Source organism: Panthera tigris, chromosome B1 (assembly GCF_018350195.1).
Source record: "Panthera tigris isolate Pti1 chromosome B1, P.tigris_Pti1_mat1.1, whole genome shotgun sequence".
NCBI classification, from domain to species: domain Eukaryota; kingdom Metazoa; phylum Chordata; class Mammalia; order Carnivora; family Felidae; genus Panthera; species Panthera tigris.
In genome coordinates, this window is record NC_056663.1 from 172,013,539 (window position 1) to 172,031,077 (window position 17,539).

Here is a 17,539-nt window from a genome sequence, read left to right on the forward strand (position 1 = left end):
GAGCTTGGACCAGAACTCAGATTCACCTAATCTGTCAAGCACTTCTGATGTTGTCTCTGTGTGTGCTGTGGAGGGCATGAGGTGAACAAATCCCACCCCAGCCCATGGGGTTTTCATTCTGGTGGGGAAGGGAGTCTTAGACAAATAATCAGAGTGTAATGAGTGATTTCAGGGAAGGCAGGGTCAAGTTGTACAGCATGAAGGAGAGGCTTGAGGATGATGTGGGAGAAGCTGGTTTGGCTGTTTGGAGGGATTACATGAGCAAAGCCATAGAGGCATGTAGCTGGCAGGGAAGCAGTTGGACTTTGCAGGAGGAGATATGGAGCAGATTGGCAAGCCTTGAAGGTCCTCAAAGGCCTCCCTCTAAGTTCTCTAGAGGCTGAGTTCTTAGCCTGCTGGAGTTCCTGAGCATAATGGTTAATTTTATGTCAACTTGATTGGGCTACAGAGTGCCCAGATTAAATATAATTTCTGGGTGTGTCAGTGAGGGTGTTTCTGGATGAGATTAACATTAAAAAAAATGTTTATTTATTTTGAGAGAGAGAGAGAGAGAGAGAGAATCCCAGGCATGCTCTGCGCTGTCAGCATAGATCCCAACGTGGGTCTTGATCCCAAGAACCATGAGATCATGACCTGAGCTGAAATCGAGAGTTGGATGCTTGACTAGCCACCCAGATTAACATTTTTGAACCTATGGACTCAGTCAAGTAGACTGTCTTCCCCGTGTGGATAGGTATCATTCAATCCACTGAGGGCCTGAATGGAACAAAAAGGTGGAGAAAGAAGGAATTTGCCCTTTTGCTTCTTCCCTGTGTGCTCAAGCTGGGACATTGGTCTTCTTCTGCCCTTGGACTGGGATTTACACCATTGGCTCTCCTGGTTTTGGAAACTGGATTAGAATTAATCACACTATTGGTTTTTCCGTGTCTCTGGCTTGGGACTTCCTAGCCTTCATAATCATGTGAGCTATTTCCTCAATACATCTCTTCATGTTCTCTTTCTCTGGGGAACCCTGATTGAGTCACTGAGTCTTAAGAAGTGTGAGAGATATGGTCTAGGAACCTGAAGATCCAGCTTCTGTCTTCTATCTTTAACCCGGACCACTCAGGATACCAATAGGGAATGCAAAACCAGCACTCACAGCAATAAACCTGTCTAGATTTAATGAGAACTGCCACTTGCCAAAGTAGTAAATTTAAAAAGAATTCTAATTTATAGCATCCACCACTCTAATTTAGGAGTTACTATGTATACAGAACCATTACCAATGACTATGATTATGATTGGGTCATGTATAGGACCAGGTAACAGGCTGTTTATACATCCTAAAATGAATGGACCCTTGAAGGACAATCCATTGTTTTGTGCATACACACAGGTCACTCTTGTCTCTAACAGTTTAACTTTTACATCTCTATGTAGGTGTTTTTACTATCACCTCAATTTGTCCTTCCCTGAACAGTCACTTCTTTCCTCGTAGGAACCCTAGAATTGATACTTGCCCCCAATAAGTCTCCTAATCTCTTCAACCTGACAGCATTTAAAATATTGGGCAATAAGTATGCATTTGTGTGTGTTTGTGTGTGTGAACATGCTTTGCTCACGCATTCCTCAAAGAATTTGGTTTCTTTGCATTTGTCACCATTCTGATCACTCACCCAGGCAGAATCCAACTTTCACATGGTATCTCCTTAGAAGGACGGGTCTGCTTTTGAACTCAGCAAATGCCATGTCATTCATACATGAAATATGGTGGGAGGATTATAGTCAATCACCTGGACTAATACAAGCCAGTGTTCCATTGGGATGTAATGGTCATATGTTACACTTTGTGAGTTTGCAGTCAACTATCTCAGTGTAAAAGCACTGAAGTTTCCTGGAGAAACCTGATAGAGTGCCCCAAAGTTTGGGTTCAGCCTTCTCCCCAACCTCCTTCCCCTCTCCAAGCTGTGGTGTCGTGTAGTAAATGCCAGCCAGACATCATCTCATGTTATGCTAAGATAAAGTCCAGGCTCAAGGTAGCTGCTGAGAGATCAATAAGCCAGTATCTTAGTTTCAATTACATTTAAGGGGAGGGGTAGAGTAAAGAGGTTATTCCATTTTCCTTTAAACGAGAACTCTAAATCCCCATCAGAAACTGTTGTTCCTGGGATGCTGAGGACATAGCAGTGTCCATGCACATGGCTTACTGAAGGCTTGAAAAATAATCATGTTTACCCAGAATTACTTAATGCTGTTACTGTCTTGCCCCCCAAGCTGTGAATCCTGATCTCGTACTTAAAAATGTAAACTATTATACATTGTATCTTTTAATACAAGGCACTGAAAACCCTTGTTGGACGAAGGTGGGTGTCATAGACAAAAAAATATTCCAAGAATGCAGCAAGTAAGTTTGTGGATTCGTGGTGGGTTGTCTACCAGTTTATGGTTTGAAGATTCCCTGTTGCAGAAGACTTTCCTACCAGAAAACCAGGGACAAACCTTCAGAGCTAAGTTCACTCATTCAGTTCATCTTCCCATTAGACTGATTTTTCTTTCCCTGCATCAACAATTGCCTATCAAAGAACGATTCACTTTGAACTTTCTAAGTGATGTCTCTTACATGTCACATTGCTAAGTTTTGCTCTTAGGGGTCACTGTATGTATAGTAATCACATGATCTCACTTAATATTCTGATGGTTTTATTAACAAGTATATAATACATATATTGCATACTGTATATAGTATATGAGGACTGTACAGTACAAATTTATGTTCACAGTTTGACATGACAAAATGTCATTACTGAATTCCCATCGGACTACAGAGTAGAAACAGAGAAGGTACATTAAACATTCACATCTTTAGTAAGAAAGATTACCAAAATGTTTCAGTATTTGCAAGTATACTAACGCATGCTAAAAACCTTTACCCATTCAGTCTTATTAGCTTATAAAATATATTACACTTTATTAAAAATTTCTGCATAGTTTATACAAGTATTAAAGTACTGTAAATGTAATAATCCTGCTATAGTTGCAGGTATGGTTTAAGAGATGCTAAGCAGAAAGATTACTTTGACCCTCTAACACTAAGTACATAACAGCAAAAAAAAAAAAAAAAAGTGCTAGTATTTGTAAAACGTAATATTATTGTAGCCCTCGTTTAATGCATGTAAAATGGCTTTGTAAATGTATTATTTAAGTGAATTTGCGATCATTTAGAAACTGTTAACCTTGACCAAGAAGAGAATAAAGACAACTTTGAGCAACTTCATGTATAACAGCAATTCCTTCAAGATGACTGTATATTTTCAAACCAAATTATTTTAAAATCTTAGATCTTTGAGATTGTCTTTAAAACAATCTAATCAGGAATGACGTGCAGATATACAGTATCAGCAATAAAGTCTTTCAACTTCCACATTAGTGCAACACTGATAGTGCAGATGGGTGTTTAATAAAATATACATTTACATCTACAGTTCCCTACAAATCTGTTCCAAGGCTCTTGAAACTTCCACGTATTTAACATTTCCTTAGTTGAACACAGCTATGCTAACACATTCTCCATACCAGGTGATTTAGAATGTTAATGCCCATTTATGGTGTAGATTCACATTTTAGAACTCTAAAATATGATGGATTCAGCCTTAAACTCTCTGACTTCCCCAAGACGACACTTGGACAATAATCAAAAGAAACTCTAACAGAATTTATACAACACTAACTTCATGTTTACAGATCATTCGCATCAATTTAAAATATTGCAATTAAAACCACCTTTGATAGTAACATGGCACATCATTAAGACCACATGTTGAAGGGCATCTTATCCTGTATTTGAGGTCTTCCACAATAACAGCTAAAAATGTCTAAGAGACTAAATTTCTCAACTATCATAGTAAATACAAATATATATATAAAAAAAGAAAAATTTGGTTAAGAGCCAATTGGTAACTAAAGTATGCAGACCAGCATGGGAACAGAGAATGGCTTCTCTGGGTTGCCTCTTCTTTCAGAGTTAAAATGGATCTGTTAATGAACTGTTACCACAATCTAAGCAAGCTGAATAGTCACGTAATAGTCTTTGCAGGGTCTTGCTTGCTCTTTTGAACAAAATTTAAATATGCCATAACAAACACATCAAATTTCATGAGAACCTACGAAGCTTTCTATTAACTGGACTCTCACACTCAAAGCTAATTATTCAAAGATGATCGACTATACCCTTTCTTGCCTTTTTTTCCCCTACCTTCTATATGGGTTGGAACACATAATCTGGTTATCTCCATCAAACAAAAAAGTTCCTTGCATTCCAACTTGATTCTTCAGTGTGTTGTACAAGAATCACTTCTAGAAACAAACACTTTGGCATGAATGTGACAAAGCATTTACAGTACAGACAATACCTACTTTCCCAAGAGCCATTTTTATCTTTCAATTCATGTCATAGTTGCAGCAACACGAACAAAAAAAAAAAGCCCAATTAGGATGTTTTAATATTCTAAACAAATTCTGCAGTGCTTACAAAAAAAAAAAAAAAAAGAGAGAGAATCACAACCAAGTGCCAAGAAGGTAACAAATTACTTTGTGTCTCTCCACATTTCCTTTCAGCTGGTTCAGAGGGCTGATGAGTGGGATCTCTTAGGTGCACAGTCCCTACAACTAACTTTTATTAACATAGCGCCGTCAAAGTAAGCTCCCCACGTGATTTGCAGGCCTCCAGAATCACTCATTCACTGATGTTTTAAAAACAGTTGAACAATGTATTCCTCCCAGTTAAGGTTGTGTTGGATCCTGAGTCGCGCCTGGGCTGAATCTTCAGGATTCCATTCTCTCTTCTCTTCCATCCTTTATCGAGGGGTGAAGGCGCATTTCGTTGTATGCACCCACATTTGACCACCGTCGCCCACTTTCTTCAAATTGAGGACCAATGACATTTCTATGCATGAATTATTTTTATTGGCATTTAGACTATGGTGCTCAAAAGCCAGCTTTTGAAAACAAAAACAAAAACAAAAAACTTCCCCCAAATAATGGCGCTATTTATCTTTAACATAAACACGAGTCATTTTCAGCTTCTTCTGACGGGATACTTGACAATGATTGATTTCCAGCTCCTTAACAGTAAATGCTTGGGAATTTTTGAGCTATTAATACGCGAATCCCTGAACTGTGGTTTTCTTTATTTTTCAGAAATCTGTCCCCCGAATGAAGGTATGTGTGCTTCACAACTAGTTATATTTACAAATAGTGTCACTCGGGTCTTAAATTGAATGAATCTACTACAGCGTTAGCAGATCCTTATTTATGATATGTATCACAAACACAAATGACGGCCACCTTGGCACCTTACAGTTCACACAGAAGAGCTTCTGTATAAAAGCTGTATGATTCATTTGATATGGGAATACAGTTACTGCTCAATGTTTTCCCTGTTTGCAAAAAACCCTGTGAGTAGGTTGGGTAAAAGAAAGGCCATCATCCATACTCTTATCTGAAAGATTTTTCTTACCATTACTGGGCAAATATTTTTGTGTCCCTACTATCAAATGCTTGATGATCCACGTTAAGGACATCAGAGGAATGGAGACAGGTGCACAGACAACCCCATCAGTATCTGGCTCTGCTTCTGCACAGCCAAACACAGAGACGGCCGCTCTGGGAGAGCACTGCACAGCTAACCACACGATGAAACCTCACTGAACGAAAAGCCCCAGCCCAGGAGGAATGGCCGGCTTCCTCCTTTGCCCCCACTGCTTCTCCCCTGACGAATGCCCCTTCGTTCAGGCTCTGTGCCATCCAAGTATAGCATCCAGCCTTTAACTGGCAGACATCACCGACCTAAATCAGCAACTCTGGCTCACCTCCAGGGGTGGAGAGGCCTCCTTACTAGCTGCAGGCACAAAGGAGTATAAGGGACTTAATTTAGATGAAGTGATAAATCCAAGTTGACAAGCAGGATTTGTGAAGGACAATGGACCAGTTGACCGTCCTACCTGAAATCTTGCTGCACTTCTAGTTAATCTGAGGAAAGGGTCCACCCTTCTTGCTGGCGAGCACAAAATACGATCACAGGGCACAGAGGTATGAACGTCCCTGGCAAGGACTAGCAGGCTGGATACTGTATTTCTAATACATTTACTTTGACATTCTTTTGAGAAATACACGGAGGAACCGACAATTGGTTATTTTAAGTTTACATGTTCCCTTGTTCTCATTACATTAAACGTATCTGTAAGAAGGGTTTGCTTAGCATCCCCGGAAAAAAAAAAAAAAAAAAAAAAAAGTGTTCACATTCTTTAGGTCTGACCCGTGGTAAGGAGAGGAGGATTAGAGAATATCTACTACTGACCATATGGAAGCTTGAATGATATAAATTCAGAGATTCAGGCCAGCTGAATCAAAATTAAAACGTACATGTAAAAAATGAGTTAGATAATGGGAAGGAGGACAGAGAGAGAGAGCCGGGAGAACGGGGAGCCACGATGAGGCAGGGGACGGAGGCATTCAAACTAGCATGTGGCGTTTCCTATGTAGGGCAAGGTGGTCAGAACGGGAGAAGCTTCGGTCACAGTCTGGGCACTGGAAAGGTTTGATTCCAGTGTGTTTTCGGAAATGTCTTGTTAGTTCATCAGACCGAGCAAACTTCCATGTGCATCCTTCCCAAGTACATTTGTAGGGTTTTTCTCCTGCAAAAAGGAAAAATGAAAACAGCTTATTTTTTCTGAGGGCAAAAGGCTATTAATTAGTAAAAATAGTGAAGCTAAGATTTTTGAGCTAAAATTCTTGGCAAATAGTATCTCCAAGGTAAATTCATCTAAAAAAAAAAAAAAGTGGGCAGCGGAGAAGGATGGGATTTTAAGAGTTCTTAAAGCATAAAGCCACTGAAATCCATTCTGAGGAGCTACCAAATAATTTTGGTTTTGCCCTCAAAGGTAGGGATGAGTACCTTAGGAAACAGCTGGTGATCTGTATTTGTTTATCTCCAAGTCTTAAAGCTACTGAGGTGCTTAGTTATATGCGGTGCTAGCATTTGTGGGATTTTTCTTACTATTTCAACAGTTTCCTAAAAATGAGAAGCCTCTATCAACCAAAAAATCTGGCAGCGATTTCAACATCTTCTCTTTTGTTTCATCGACTGCAATTATGCCCAAGTATAATGCTCTAATTCAGACATACTAAAAACACAGTAATTCCTTCCTGCCCTGTCAGAAGCCCGGTTTCTCCAGCCCTGTCCTGTGGGATAATGGTAACAGGCAGCTGAGGAACAGGAGACCCTTGGGCGAAATCTTAGGGAGAGCCAGTATGAAGGCTCTTATAAATGAAAAGTATTGTTCGTGGCAATCTTACATGTTAATGGGCAAATGGGCATCACAAATTAATTCCCATTTACTATCACTTGTTCTCTAGACATTTTAAGGATTGACATCCCTTGGTATTTCAATGAGATGTTCAGAACTGTATTGTCTGCTTTGCTTCACTGAATATAAACGCTGAGGTATGTTTCCTGCATCTAAATTCTTACTCAAATATCCAATGTCTTTTTAATCTTAGGTTGGAAATTTGTAATGTCTACCTGTAGGGTCCCATTAATGCCCTGGGGATGCTTTTACTAGTTTTCTTGGCATTGCTGATTGGATGTTTCTCTGAACACAAGGCTATATCGCCCTCAGTTCCCTCTGTAATTATACCACGACAAAGCCCAAGAACTCAGTGGTACACAAGCCGACTTCCCCTCTGCTTTCTCTCTCCCGGGGAGTCACTGAAAACTTTACTTCCACACCGCCACCACTTTCCTTCCCTTTTCTCTTCCAAATCCCAAATTCTCCCTTTTTGTAAATATTCCCAATACAAATGACTCACAGAAGGCTCAAAAACAAACAAACAAACTACATGCTGAGTTAAGGAAACGTACACAGGGGACCACTGCTGTTATACTAGAATTTCACACTGAAGGGTTTGAGGTTAGGTCAGATGAGGCCTATTATAAACATTAAGGACCAATACTGACTGCAATTAATCAGGCGGTGTAAATCGTTTGTGTATGGGTTCCTTAAGATGTTTTGCTTACAAAATGTTCAAGAGCAAACGCAACAGTTTTATGTTTTCTTCACCCATATGATGAGTTTTTGTAAGATCCGGCTGCATGGTCGATAGTCAATACTGGACAGAATAAAAAAGACCCTAGAACAAATACGCAGGCAACAGCACAGAAGTTCCCTCAGTTTTAGGAAGACACAAATCACCCAAATATCTTTACTTTTCTTTCTTTCAACAAGTCTTCCATTTGAATTCCATTTCTGTAAACTGCTACCTTTGTTTGTTCTGCATAAAAAACTGGGTTTTGCCATTGTGAATCCGATGATGGGCAACACTGATTAAATGATGGCCCACATGAAGGCCACATCCTTGGTGAGACAGGCCCATGGTTAAGAGTCCTTTTCTCTCTGCTCCAGCAGCCTTTCCATCCCTCTCTCTGTCCCTTAAACGCAGAGTACAGAACTCCACTGTTACAGAATTAACCTTTAATCTACTGTAACTTATTACAAAAATAAACCCTTCATCACAAGGCTCATTTTTCACGATGAGCAGAGACATCTGTAGACGACTCTGCTAACTTTCAAGACGCCTGGAACAATTTCAGTATAATAACCTCTGAGAGCTAGAACGTTTGTTCTTGACGTTCCATTTTAATATTTCTTAAGAAGCAAGATGGAGTGAGTCTTATATTCCCGATACCTGTGTGTGTTCTTCTGTGCGCTTTCAAGTGGGAGCTTTTAGTATACACCTTGTTGCATCCGTCATAGTCACACCTGTGTATCCTCCGCTTCCTCTGGGTGTCCGGAGATTCCACAGGTAAAGGTCTCTTCCCCGGTTGCACTATGACTGAAGGGTGATTCCTATGAAAGCCAATGTTAAACGTAAAACATTGAGTGAAAGGCTCTTCCTTTTCTTCCGTCTACCAAAGGCATTAACGACACTAGGCAAAAACAAACAAACAAAAAAACCCAACGAAATAAATAAAAGGAAATTAGCAGATCAACCCAAGAAGCACTGCTATATTCATTCAACAAACATTGAGTGAGCACCTACCATGAGCCAGGCACTGTGCTTGGCACCCGGACACAAAGATGAATAAAAACAGGGTTCCTGCCCTCGAGGAGCTCACACTCTAGGGGGAGACAGACATGTAGATAAGTAATGACAGTAAGAAGGGTTAGGTGCTATGCTAGAGGGAGATGGAGGAGCTAGGAGAGTCTCTTTCCCTCAGTAAAAAGTTGCCTATTTATAGTAGCTTGTGGCACTAAGCGATGCTCAGCACTGCGAATGTCTTTTCGCAGGCTGTCCTGATTTTCATCACTGTCCTTTAGGGAAAAATGAAAAAGGTCGAATTCCCAAATCTCAGGCAACGCCTACTGTATCTACATTTTATCCTTTACCTAATTGGCATTTCGCTTCTCTCAAAGATGACCAATTCACATTTGAGTTTCAAATTCTGGCCCTTCAAAAAAAAAAAAAAAAAAAAACAGAAAAAGAAAATAATAATGATAATAACAGCACTGCTGTTTTCGCCACCTCAAACCTTTACTGGTACTGTTATTCCTGCTTGAGGGAGAATTTGGGTGCAGCGCTAGCGGTCAGGCAAGGAAGTGTCTCAGTCCTGACAATGGCTCCCAAGTGCAGCCCTGGGCTCTCACGGGACCTGGCGTCTCCCTGCCTTCCTGCGGCCGCTCACCCAGACCCACTCCTGCGTCGGCTCACCTTTCCAGGGTGGGTTTGAAATCAAATCATGTCCAACACCATTGCTCTAAACTTTCTCTTTTTCTCAAGGAATCTGGTGGAGAGAAGAGGCAGATGGGGAAGAGCTGGGGAAAGTCTGTAAAGCTTTCTCAGGCTTCCTCTGCTGATTAATGTCAGTAATTAAAAAATTCTAATCTATTCATTTGCCTTCCTAACGACTAATTACTTGATACATTACAAGCTGATGGAACTGGCCTCCAACAGTAATGAAAGACTCGTCTTATAAATTTGAATCCATAGTTCTTAAAATGTTCCAAATAACCCATGAATTTTCTGTACAAGCGTGGACGAGGAGAGAGGGAATCTGATGAGCGTAAATGCTCAAGCTTGTGAGATTCAAAAAGGATGATAAAATTTTGCCATAAAAATCAAAAGGGAGCTCCTGAAATGAAACTTGCTTTTATCTTGGTAAAAATCTGAATACATGTTCCTTATCAGTAACTTTTCCAGGCATGCTAAGAAGTAAGTGGAAAAAGAATAAAAGGGGCATTGATTTTAAGTGATTTTACTTATTCCTCACATCTATTAGTAGCAAAGAAAACTGTCAGTTTTGAGTATCACTTTACCTTCCTACCTTGATGTTTAGTGGGAGCAATACAGAAGGATAAAATAGCCAAGTTCAGATACATGGAAAAGTGAACATGAACTAGTCGGGGAGGGCAGGGGGATAAGGACTTCAATTATATAGATGTACAAACAGAGAAAATAGAGAAGTGACAGGTCTATGGACACGTTGCGTTTATAAAGCTAAATTATTAATTTAAAATCCTTCAATAAAAAGAAGAGTTGTCAGTTTATTTTATTTCTAACTTTCAACCTTAATGCCGTTGATTGAAATGTTTCGTCTTCATTAAGAAAACTTCAGGAAATAAAATGCTGGGGGAAAAAGCTGAATGGTTGGTTAATTTGTATCTCCTATGCCTCTGGGATACTGAGGGAGTATCCCAGGTGACTTTGGAAGTCTCTCCCAATTATTAGATTTTATGGGTTGGGAATGTGTCTAACAGTTTCTGTGCACTGGTTTTGTCTGCCTTTTCCAGCTCATTTTGCATACAAAGGTACATTACAAGGCTGTGTGCTCCAACATCAAATCCCAGCTCTGTCACTGCGAGTCCCTGTGACCCCGGGCAAGGTATTCTCCCTGTGCCTCTCTGTAGAATGGGGACGATGATAATAATGTGATCCTAGAAAGTTGTGGGTAATGTATACAACACACTGCAGGATAACATCTGTTCCAGATGTAAATCTACTAAATATTATGGTTAATTACTGTTACTATTTTGAGGTTCAGAAACCCAATTGCAAACTTTGCCCCTACAGCTGTTGAATCTCATGAAGAGTTCTTTTGGGATGTCCCAACACCAAAAAGTGAAATCTCTGCTCAAGCTGACATCTACCTTGAAAGGTGGCATCATTCACGCCCCATTTCTAAAGAGCCAGATACTGGTGCAGGCAGGGGCTGGAGGGCAGGGTCTATAGAACACACTCTTTCTGTACTCCCCACTTTTAAAGACGCTGTTTGGGATCATTACAACCAAGAAATAAGAACAGCTATTACGTATCAGATACCTGGTCATTGTTTTGAGTTAAGCCGACCCCCTCTTAAGTTTGCTAGAAGTCACACACAATTACATGGGGGAAATCTGACCCTCAAGCTCTTCACTCTAAATACACTTCACATATGTAAAGATACAAAAAAAAAAAAAAAAAAAAAAAAAAAAAAGGAAGCTGATAGCCATTTGAGTGCCTTTAAAAATAATTTTAAAGCTGTAACTCTATGTCCAAGCAAATGGGTTTCCAAACTGCACTGTGTATTCCACCTTTGGCAAGGAAGGGTTTCAGAAGGCAAATATTATTGGGCCTGCCTCATTGCAATGGGACTAGGCACTTGGTTTCAATCGATTCTTTCCTGGCTAGCTGGTTTCCTATGTGGGCTGCTACTGGGCACACTCCAAGACATTACTTAATCACATCTGTGAGAGAACTGCTTAAAGACTACACGTCCCAGTTGTGGCTAATCTGTTGAATTTCTTGAGGAGCAAAATGCATTCTTGGGTCAGCATTAACATAAGCATATTACTCATTAATCATTAAAAGCCACTGAGCTTGAGATCGTCAAAAGAATCTTAACTTAAAATGAGAAAAAATATTTTCTTTCAGTAGCAGAATATAGCCTTCAAGTATTTTTCTTCTGTAATGTTTTACAATGTAATTCATAATAACCTCGATTTTGGAATAACCCTTCTTCAGTCAATGGATTCCTCTCTCTTGGGCACGTGGCTTTATTTAGTTTTACAGCATCTTTTTCATCACCTGTGCAGGAACAATGACACGTGCAAGTCATGTTGCCAGTTAACTTGCCAGAGACACCTGGCATCATAAAAAAAAAAAAAGGAGGTAACTCAGTCTAGAAGATGTGTCTATTTTGGCTAGTCCTTCTGTGTTCCCTTTCACCTGAGAGCAGGAGTGGGATGCACTGGTTAGATATGGACAACGTGGCAGGAAGAGCAGTCATCTGGTGACAGGAGGTCAAACCCAGGCCCCCCTGCTGTTCACAGTATGATTATAAGGCGAGTTATCTCATGTCTTGGCTCATCGGTTCTCCATTTGCTCTGACTCCCACATGCTTGTTATGGGGGAAATGAAATAACTCCTTTGAAAACATCTGGGAAAGTTTCATGGGGGGCGGAGGCATTATGCAATTGTGAAAGGTAATAATATACAAGTCCATCAGACACACTCTCTCCCTGCTGATGTGGCTGGTCATAGGATTCCATTCTCTTCTTTGCCTACCAGGGAGTAAAGGCCAACTACCTCCTCCCCCCAAATAACTACGATTTGGTACAATGGGCAATTAACGTGACCTACTACAAAGGCACCTACTTGGGTTGACTGTGGATAGAACTAGAATATGTTTTAAGTTCCAGAAAATAGCTGTTCGAAAGCCAGAGAATTCACATTCTGTTGCAGAATTAACTGTGTAAGGGAGAGGGGAAAAGATGACGTAGAAAGGTGGGCAGAACATTGTTTCAAGTTGGAAAAAAGTGATATGGGAGAAAGAAGATGGAAGGGTCCCGGAGGAAACAATAACTGTTGCCTTTGTACTAGGAAGCTGGTCATTAAATCCAACCTTGAAAGAGCCATAACACAAGACAATTACAAGAAAAATAATTATAATCAATAATGCAAATAAAGAGGAAACAAGGCAAGATTAAGTGACAAGCCCAAGGTCATACATATGGTGGAGAGCAGAGCTGGGATCCAAGATGTCCAATCCGAAGGCCACCTTCTTAGCTACTACAAACACAGCCTCCAGTGTAATCACTGGTAGAAGGCAAGGATATCTATTGTTGCAAATCCCATCAATGATGCTATTTAACTTGTGCATGACGCCACCACATTAGAGTGAGTTAGACCTAACACAAACTACAGTTCAGTGCTTGGATGTAGACTGATACAGAAACCTTCCTACTGGACGGCAGTTCTGAAGCAGACTGAACATTCCAAGGGCAGATGTGATTTTCAAACACCAGAGATAGTGGGTGGGTTACTCCAATGCTTAACTTCTCTGAGCTACATGGGCAACTTCCTGTTGCCACCACTATTCCCAGGCCTTTTTTGGAGCGACTCCTTTGGGCTTGTGATGCCCCTTCGTAGAAACAGTATTAGAAGTGACAATTGGAAGGACGATGTATGTCCTGTAAAGTTTTCATGATCCAACCTTAAGTAGACTATCTGGAATACCAAATTCAATCCATATGGGGATTAAGATTATGGGAAACCTATGTACAGTCTGGAAGGATTTAAAAAAAAAAAGAATAAAAATGATTTACATGACAAGGTGGCAAAATCACGAGTGACCGATTTACTGCAAACTTGACGTAAATGTTATAAGACAGTCCATATAGTGGGACACATTACATTGTCTTTGGAGATTTTCCCGTTTTCCCAGTGGCTGCCCCCTACTGTGAGGTGTCCCTGGCAATCCACACCACACCCTGAGTTGGAAGCCTGCACTTCCATTCCAGGTCCCAAGATGCACGCTGCTACGCCAATGTCGGGTAGACCTGAACATACTTACTCTTGCAACAGTGCTTGCGGGGGGGACACTGAGTTCATTAAAGGGGGTGACATTTCTTCAGGATAATAATCTGTCCTCTGTGGTTCAATCCCAGGTTCTATTTTAATTTTTTTCTGTAATATAGGCTTCTCATAGGATTCAATTACAGGTACTAAAAAATAAAAATAGAAAAGTCACTCCATGTACAATTTACCAATTTCAGCTTTTAAAAGTTTAGTGCACAGCTTCTACCTACAACGCTGATGTGTGGAGTATCTGTTTGCCTTTAGCAAAATTATGGCAGAAACAAATCTGCGGGGTGTGTTTCCCCTGACAACCACTCTGGCAGCAAGTGGCATGCATATAGGAAGCTGGACTTTGAGCACATCAGCCCCCAAATGGTTCTTCCTTAGGAATTTGCGTTATCACCTTTTAACCCCATAGTCTTCTGCCTCCAAACAGCCAGTAAACGAGGCGGCTTTTAGTAACCTTTAGTTATCACCATGATCAAAGGCATTTATTAAATTAATGTCTTTTTTGGTTGGCATTCAATGAAGCAAAATATAAAGTCGGGATCTTTAGTATCTCAAAGTTGACAATTACGCGGTAAAAGTAACCATTTCATGGCATTCATTAAACAGCCTGATTCTTGGGAGCTCTTCCAGTATCAACACTTGCCCCCCCTCCCCCAACAAAAGGAAACGCCTCAGGCGGGCAGGCTCTAAGGGGAATGGCTCCTTGAAGAGTACAGGGGCGCTGTCGCTGCCTCCTCTGTGGCCCCGCGGAGCCAGCCGGTGGGCGCAGACCCCGATGCTAGGCGGGAGCCGCAGAGCTGTCCCCAGTGGCAGTTACCTTGCATGCTGCTATTTGAGTTTTCCATCTCCTCCGACAAAGAGACCATGAGCGGCTGCTGGAGGTGGCTGGTGTACATGAAGGGGACCGGCTGCACCACGACGGGCTGGATGACGGGCAGGATCCCGGGGCTGCGGATGCCGTGCCGGGACAGGGCGGCGGCCATCACCGGGGGCATGGACAGCGGCACGCCGAAGGGCTGCACGCCCGGGGGAGGCGGCGAGTACTTCTTCATCGGTGGGCTGGAAGAAGGCATGCTCAGGCCAGGCGAGGCTCTCCGGTGCGAGGGCTGGAACTTCAGTGAGGAAGGAGAATTCCCCGCAGAGGGCGGCGAACTCCGCTTGTTCACGGTCAGGTCCACTGGCTCCATCTGCATCCCGTGAGACAGGGCCTCCGGGGTCTGGAAGAACTTATCAGGTAACGGCGTGGAGTAGATGACTCCGTACTTGTTGGGCTTCATTGACTCCATGTAATTAGATGGGTATGACTATTGGGAAGGAGAAACAGAAACGTACAAGCAGTGACACAGGTGCATTCGCCTGAAACATGAACTAAGACAAAAATGTGCAAGAAGGTGCTCTCAGTTACATGGACCTCCAAAAGCGGTTTACATTTAGATACCGACCCTTGAAAACGCTAGGAGGGGGCTGGTCTAGTAAACTTTAAGGTTAATGGGATAACCGTGAAAAACCTCACATTTAATTCTAAGATGTTTCCCATGTCAAATGTTAAGGTTGAGATTGACACCCGGCAAAATTCTGAAACAGGTTATAAACAGAAGACTCGTGGGCCTTTATCGGGAGAAGTTCCGTGTTGGGGTTCAACAACAACCAGCCAAGCCAATGAACCTCGTTGCTTTGCTGATGGGGCTTCTGGGTCGGCAGGAAATGCTCTCCATCCTTCACCTCAGCAGGGCATTTACAGTCTCACGACACACTTGTGTATAATATGGAGAAACAGCTGCACAGTAGTACCTTTGGGGGCGGGGGGCTTTAGCTGGTGACCGACCATGACTAGAGTGACCACAGTCCTGGTTTTCCCGGGATGGTCTGTGGTCTGGTTTTAGCAGTAATAGCCCTACATCCCAGGAGACACTGCAGTCTCAGGCAGTCATCCTCCCCACCTATATTTTGAAGGTCACCCACCACAGCGTAATCATATCCATGGCCCCAACGCATTCAATGGTCTTATTCCAACAGTTTGAATGAAGCTGAAGGTGACTTGATTTCCAAATTTGTGCGTGACACAGAACTATAAGAAACAGCTAATATGACACAAACAAGGTCCCGTGATGCTTGAAGTGACTTTGACTTGCACACAAACCAAGGCCCAGTGTCTGCACTTCTATACCTTGCTACCACCTCATCAAAAGAGGATGATCAATGGTCTGTTTCCTCCAAAAAACTAAGGTCTGTCTTACAACTGACCTAATTTATCTTTAAATACCTTTCTCTCTTACGGATTCAGAATAATGGAATATTACCAACTTTAAATACAAATCAATCTTAACCATTGCATACTATGGGTGTGGTCCTTGGCCAGGGAATTCACTAGAGTTACTTTAAAAAAAAAAATGTTTTTTAAAGTTTATCTATTGATATTTTGAGAGAGAGAGAGAGAGCACCAGCTGGGGAGGGACAGAGAGAGAGAGAATCCCAAGCAGGCTCCCCACCATCAGTGCAGAGCCTGACACAGAGCTCAGTCTCATGAACCATGAGATCACTGCCTGAGCTGAGATCAAGAGTCAGACACTTAAGCGACCGAACCACCCAGGCACCCCTACTAGAATTACTTCTATTCCTTAACTAAACTTGAAAAAAAGTCTTTGTTGTCGGATGCTTTTTAAACTCAATATAAGCTATTTCCTTTACTCGTGGGTATTTCAGGGAAGCTGAAATTTTTAGTGATAACATGTCAAGTCCATCTGCAGAAAACTACTTGTATTTGAATATTGTATAGTGAAAGTGATCAGCAACATGCTATGCCTCTCTTCCAGCTCTAAAAGCCTATGCATTCCAGATTCTGAGGCAGTACCAGCTCATGATGCAACCAAGAAAACCCACCAATGGAGCTTAAATGCATGATAAATTTCTGGGCTACCCCAGTCCCCCAGTGGCCACTATTGTGAGTTATAAATAATTGTGGGTCAGCAGTGGTGTTTTGTTTTTTTTTTTTTTAACTGGGATTACTACCGAGATCACATCCTTTCCTTTCTGGGACTCCACAAGTGAAATCTCCACCTGGCTATGCATCAGAATCCCCAGAGCTGCTTCTAAAACTCCCTTCTCCTGGGCAGCATGGAACCTGATAAGATAGTATTTATCTTTATCTGCTTTTGAAGTCAGTTTCTCATCGTTAAAATTATGTGTTTTGTTCTTCTGTCCCTTCTTTATCCCTGCCAACGCAATCTCTATAATCTCGTAGAGCAGTGATTCTTGCAGTATGGTGCACGTCTCTCTGGGGGTACCGAAGATACTTTGAGAATACACAAAAAATACACAGTGCTTTAAAATGGTTACGTGTTTATTTAAATGCGCAAGAAAAAAAAACTTTTTTTTACAGTAGCGATATAAACTTCCTTTTCAGAAAAAATTTATTGCGTTAAAAAAGCAATTCTACAAAAAAGAGGGCAAGAAAAATTACTAAATATTAAAAGTGCAGGTGCCACGAGGATACGGCAAAACTTGTCAAGGTGACATTGAACACCCGTATCCTAGGAGGTCGTGAGGTTAAAATTAAAATTGGATTCAATGAGATAAGGAGCTTAACACACACTGTGGTGCTCGAAGTCCCTTCTCTTTCTAGACAAGGAGTTGCACTATAATGCATCTGAACTTCCCA

The 17,539-nt window shown here is 41.5% G+C and overlaps 1 protein-coding gene across 3 annotated transcripts in view; it reads right to left on the reverse strand.

Annotated features, from left to right (window-relative positions):
• Positions 1 to 2,665: 2,665 nt before the first annotated feature.
• Positions 2,666 to 17,539, reverse strand: part of KLF3 (Kruppel like factor 3) — a 35,309-nt gene continuing 20,435 nt past the window's right edge. For all 3 annotated transcript variants that reach the window (XM_042984738.1, XM_042984739.1, XM_007098859.3), the window contains 4 exons: positions 14,699 to 15,185; positions 13,868 to 14,018; positions 8,725 to 8,885; positions 2,666 to 6,674 (listed from right to left, as the gene is read on the reverse strand). In XM_042984738.1, coding sequence (XP_042840672.1) covers positions 6,493 to 6,674; positions 8,725 to 8,885; positions 13,868 to 14,018; positions 14,699 to 15,185 — 981 coding nt within the window. In that variant the 3' untranslated portion in view covers positions 2,666 to 6,492. The remainder of the gene's footprint in view (positions 6,675 to 8,724; positions 8,886 to 13,867; positions 14,019 to 14,698; positions 15,186 to 17,539) is intronic.